Source organism: Poromitra crassiceps (genome assembly GCF_964638095.1).
Source record: "Poromitra crassiceps genome assembly, contig: HAP1_SCAFFOLD_188, whole genome shotgun sequence".
In the NCBI taxonomy this organism is placed as follows: Eukaryota; Metazoa; Chordata; class Actinopteri; order Beryciformes; family Melamphaidae; genus Poromitra; species Poromitra crassiceps.
In genome coordinates, this window is record NW_028152195.1 from 234046 (window position 1) to 240000 (window position 5955).

General features: G+C 46.8%; 1 protein-coding gene across 1 annotated transcript in view; it reads right to left on the reverse strand.

Moving 5' to 3' along the window:
- Positions 1 to 405: 405 nt before the first annotated feature.
- Positions 406 to 5955, reverse strand: part of LOC310770711 (plakophilin-4-like) — a gene marked incomplete at both ends in the record, with an annotated part of 12552 nt that continues 7002 nt past the window's right edge. The window contains 6 exons of the mRNA XM_083663439.1: positions 406 to 432; positions 2429 to 2493; positions 3418 to 3561; positions 3739 to 3856; positions 4597 to 4681; positions 5587 to 5779. Coding sequence (XP_083519565.1) covers positions 406 to 432; positions 2429 to 2493; positions 3418 to 3561; positions 3739 to 3856; positions 4597 to 4681; positions 5587 to 5779 — 632 coding nt within the window. The remainder of the gene's footprint in view (positions 433 to 2428; positions 2494 to 3417; positions 3562 to 3738; positions 3857 to 4596; positions 4682 to 5586; positions 5780 to 5955) is intronic.

Here is a 5955-nt window from a genome sequence, read left to right on the forward strand (position 1 = left end):
GGACCTCACGAATGCCATTTTCAAGCTGATTAACGCAATATCTTGACGGAATTTCTTCACATTTGGCTCAAACGTCAAAGTCTGGACAGACATGGATGTCGCCTGCTGACTTGTTGGCGGAGGCATATATCCGCGGTGTGGTCGTTCTAGTCATTAAAATATGATGATTATTATTATTGATGTCATTATTCAGTCTTAACCATGAAGATGTCACCTCTCCCTGTCCTGTTGGCATCCTCCTCCTCTCTCTTCTGCTCTCTCTCTCTCTTTAGTCTGAACACAGCATGGTGAACATGAATCTGTACATCACAAGTGCTGTTTCTTGCCATTATTTGCAAATGCAAATTCTGATCTGAATGTCAATGATTATTAAATCCAGAAACATTGTGTCACATGGCTGTATGCTTACTTTAGTAGGTGGTAGCACTGGTGCTAGTAAGCAAAAAACACAAAGTAGCACAAAGACAAAGACAGATTTAGTAGCACACACTGGTGGCAGTTGAACACATGCTTGTTGTTAAGATGTTAACGTAGCCGTACCAGATGTTTCTGTTCACACACCAATCTGTTTTAATCATGCTTTTTTGCCCTCATGGTCAGATATAATTTGCCATGCCTGGAGTGAAAAGGGGCTGGTCTCCATCAGTGACCTGTATATTGATGGCCAATTTGCATCCTTTGATCTTCTGAAGAGAGCATTTGAGTTGCCCCAAACGCATCTTTATAGATATATACAAGCTAGACATTATGTCCGATCCAAGATTCGCAATTTTGAAGTTCTCCCAGAGGAACATGGTTTTGTTAAGCCCTCCCAACTCCAGGCATCTTATTTCTAAGTTTGTGTGTTTGTTCGACGATTGCATTAAGGCCCCCACTGAGAGGATCAGAGAGGCGTGGCAGGAGGAACTTGGTGTTGATCTGTCTGAAATCATATGGGACAGGAGTCTGTCTGTGGTCCAGCTCTGCTCACTTAATAGCAGACATCAACTTATCCAATTTAAAGTTGCTCACCGTCTTCATTACTCCAAGCATAGGTTACACAAGATATATCCTTCGGTCTCACCACTATGTGATAGGTGTCGGGTGTCGGAGGGCACACTGTCCCATGCTTTTTGGTTTTGCCCTTCACTATCAGGATCTGGGCCAAAATATTTGACTGGTACTCTAAGGCCTACAGGGTAGCCCTCCAGCTGGAATCAGATGATATGTTGTGAGAAATGCAACAGATGTTTATGCTGTTTAGCAGCTGTTTAGCAGCTGACATGGACGTCCCAGATGTACTTGAGCAGAGCATAATAGACCAAATACGATTAGGACAAAAACAGGACAAAAAGCAATTATCATGTAAAGGCGGAAATCCCAGATCCGGATCATTACAAAAATCTATTCAAGTGATTGTGAGACCAAAGGCTATAGGGTTAGGGTTAGGAAGGGTTAGGGTTAGGGTTAGGGTTAGGGTTAGGGTTAGGGTTAGGGTTAGGGTTAGGAAGGGTTAGGGTTAGGGTTAGGGTTAGGGTTAGGGTTAGGGTTAGGGTTAGGGTTAGGAAGGCTATCTGTCCCCAAAGATTTCAGCCAAATCTATTTCATGAGATATCTTGCTAACAAACAGAAAAAGAAAGGTGAAACCAAAACCAATACTTGCTTCCATCGTTATTGACAGAGGTAATTACAAGCAAACCAGGGCAGCTTGTTGATTTTGGGAAGCTGTCATTTTGCTCGGTTAGAGATTATGGCAACTGGGTAAAATACATCCGGATTCCAGTCACTGTAACTTTAGTTACGCATGATGAACTCTGCCTGATTTGACCTTCTGTGGTGTTCATAGCAGCTAAGAACACATGGAGAAAACATGTGTTCATACCAGCTAAGAAAGCATGAAGAAAACAGATGGTTATGAGCATCAGAAGAGACTGTGGTTTGTCCTCAGTTTGTTTAGTTGTGTTCTGAGTATCTGCTGGCTATATTCATGTCACCAGCCGTCTCCTTATACCCATAAAACAATGCATTTTGGGCTGTAGTCGCTTTGAATCACATCCTTACTCCAAACAAACTGCTCTGCCTGAAAATTAGTTTAGGGGGGGCTGTAGCTGTAGGGGCGGCTGTAGCTCAGGAGGTAGAGCGGGTCGTCCACTAATCGCTTTGGACAAAAGAGGTCGGTGGTTCGATTCCCGGCTCCTCCAGTCTCCATGTCGAAGTGTCCTTGGGCAAGATACTGAACCCCAAATTGCTCCCGTTGGTGGTAGCCTGCCGCCATCGGTGTGTGAATGGGTGAATGTACCTACTGACTGTAAAGCGCTTTGGATAAAAGCGCTATATAAATGCAGGCCATTTACCATTTACCATTCTCATGGTTACGACTGTAATAACAATGACATGTAGAGTCACTGTTGTGCCCAGATGCACTATTCACCTGTGAGATTCTATTCACCTGTGTTCTTCTGGGCTCCTCTCTTGTGGGTGATGGGTAGTAATATGGAGAAGGCTTCCCAGACCCTGGAAACAAAAGATGAATGTTGCTGTACATCAAATGGAATTACCTGCTGCAAATACACTTCATAGCATATGAGTGAAAAGTCTCCACATCCCCGTGGGGCTGATGTCTGTATTCTGCTAAAGCAGGGTCAAGTAGTGCTATGTGCTGCTGGGGGGAAGAATAACACCAAACTATAGAGTTGGCTACTGCTGTTCTGTTGTTTACATACTGTAGCCCATGGGATGGCTATTTTCCTTGGCACTTTATCGGCCCGGCGGGATCCTGAAACTTAATTTCCACTTGGCTATGTAGTGCACACACACACACGCTGACACTCTCTCTCACACACTCACACACTCACACACTCACACACACACACACACACACACACACACACACACACACACACACACACACACACACACACACACACACACGGAGTGTTGAGGTTGCAGGTCACTCTGTTTACTCTGCCTTCCCACTCCAGCCAGCCAGCGTGGGTTGGCGAGAGCGCTTGTCTGGCTGTAGTGCATCTGGACAGCCTGATCCCACCCTGCCTGCATGGTCCACCTTGGGCCCACTATCAGTGACTGCTTTGTAGAGTGTCCAGAAAAGAGATGTCCAACTCTACTGCTACACAGACCATCTCCAGCAGGCATACAAAAGAGCATCAAGTGGTTGTTCTTGTTTGAAGTAGCTGACAGTGGAGGCAGGGCTAGCAGCTAGCAGGCCTTGTGGGGCTGATAAGACATGGTGGTGTTGAAGCATTGTGTGGGATCAAAATGGATCAGAGCCTCCACAGAGAGGCCCAGAGGGGATCCTTTGATTACAGTCTGGTGGCACATAGCTGATAAGGTTTCAGTTCAATTCCAAATCCTTGACTGATGCAAGCTGTACGCAGGGCAGTGGCTGCCTGCTGTGTGAAGTGTGTGTGCTTCCAGTACCTGTGTATTGGTTTTTATGGACAGCGTTGTCCCCTTGGTAATTATAAAATTGCATAGTTGACGACTGTGCCCTCTGATAATCTCTGATAATCTCTCTATGCTCTTTGATGCCCAGCATGGCAGGAGACGAGGTGGCACTGCCAGCTGCGGAGAGAAAAACATACATTCCAAAATGACATTCCAGAGCGCATCTTGTTTCACTGGCAGTGTTTACTGCACTATTTTGGTCTACAGCCTTTGGTATTTTGGTCTAAGATACTGTCATTCATCAGCACCTCTACAATTATAGTGTGGTAAGGCATGGAAGCCATCTGAACCTACCAGGGTGGTTGACTGGAGACATCTGTATGGTGCTGGTGGGGAGGGTGGGCTGGGACTTGAACCTGTCCCGTTCTAGTGTTGACACCGGAGTCAGGAAGTGGTTTTGGTTCCATCCATCCTGTCAGGCAGCACAGAGGGGTTAAAGTGGTGCTTTGAAGAACAAGAATAATGCTGCATGCTGCTAAAGTCCTTTGTGTTTATTGCATTCACCCTATGTAGAAGAGACAGACTGGCTTCAGAGACTAACAGGAAGTGTAAACACAATTGGAACCGATTATGTTTACACTTCCTGTGGCAGAGCTCATCCTGCTTCCAGTGAGTCACTATAGATTTGACCAGAGAGATGATCTCTGGTTTGAGCAGCAGGTCAAACAGCCGGCGTTTTGAACAGGAAGTTGTAACACAAACGGGTCAAGTGGGCGGGGCTACATAAGGTGAACAGTGCCTTGGCTTTGTGTACACAGAGCCAATATTTTAAAACTTCCTGTGATGCACCACATGAGGGCGGTGTTGTTCACAGTGCACCCGCATTTTTAAGGGTACAGTTATTGATTTATTAGACCGTCTAAATCTTGGCTATATTCAATTTTTCCATTCGTTTGAGTTTTTAGCATAGGTTTTTAGGTGGAAATTATGCTTGGAATTTTCACAAGATAATTTTCAGCTAAAATATACACATTTACCAAGATTACTAAGGTAAACAAACCTTTTACAGTTTCTAATCAGTTTCAAAAGTCATGTTGTGCAGTCCCACAGTCTCTCCCCAGTATTAAAAGCAATTCATATTGATGAGTAAAATGTCCACTACTGTATATTGTCTGTCTGTGTCTCAACATTACTGCAATCCAATGTGCTTACTTTCTTATAGATGGTCCGCAGATCTCTGTACTGCCACAGTGTGTTCAGCACCTGAGCAGCCGCCTTCACCACCTTCATAGAGTACCTGGGAGGCAAACAAATATACTGTCAACATTTTGCCTTTGAGTCGCCTATTTATGATTTCGTTTTTTTCTCAGATTAAGTGTTTTTCACATTTTTCTCCCAACTTCCCCAATTGTACTTGGCCAATTCCCCTGCTGTCCTGCTCGTTGCTCCACGCCCTCTGCCGATCAGGGTAGAGCCGTGTGCTTCCTCTGATACATGTGCCAGCCGCTTATTTTCACCTGAGAGTGAGGAGTTTCACCAGCAGGACCTAGCGCATGGGAGGATCATGCTATTCCCCCAGTTGAACCCGGGTCTCCGTGATGGTAGGCGAGTGCTTTTACCTCGACACTACCCAGACCCCCTGGAGTATTTATGATGAACTTCAGCTTCAGTATGACTGAAGGCAGAATATGGCTTCAGGCCGTTTTGTTCAATAGAGAGTCGCTCCAAATAGCCGCAATTCCACCATATTCCACTGGGAGGTGTAACCTCAACACATACAACACCACCTTCCCTTTGGCTATGGCTTCTCCTTCTCCAAGCATTTATAGCTATGTACTGTATGTATGTGTGCGAGTGTGTGTGTGTGCGAGTGTGTGTGTGCGAGTGTGTGTGTGCGAGTGTGTGTGTGTGTCTGCATGAGTGTGTTTGTGTGAAAATCCCAGGATGTCCAGGACATTGTATGTGCCAGGAGTCAATGACGTATGACTCTTACTGGCGTGTGTGCGTTAGCGCATGGCTTTGAGCATGTGTGTACGGTATATAAGTCAAGTTTACACGCACACACACGCACGCACGCACGCACACACACACACACACACACACACACACACACACACACACACACACACACACACACACACACACACACACAGCTGGTGGGCAAAGGCTGCCTCCAGACTAATATCTGCTGCTTAGGCACACCTGTCTCCTCTGCCCTTGGTGATGTTGACCAGCTTCTCGATGCCGCCCGTGTCGGCCAGGGCCTTGGCGTTCTCCATGTTCTTGCTGGTGACCTCGTGCAGCGTGCAGCAGATGGCTGCCACCGTCTCGTCCGTCAGCAGGGTGGTGCTCCCCCCCGGGAGACGGTTGACCAGGTCCCTCATAGCGTACTTCCCTGGATGGGAGGAAGGGAGGGAGGGAGGGAGGGAGGGAGGGAGGGAGAGAGAGAGGGAGAGAGAGAGGGAGGGAGGGAGGGAGGGAGGGAGAGAGGGAGGGAGGGAGGGAGAGAGAGAGGGAGGGAGGGAGGGAGAGAGGGAGGGAGAGAGGGAGGGAGGGAGGGAGAGAGAGAGG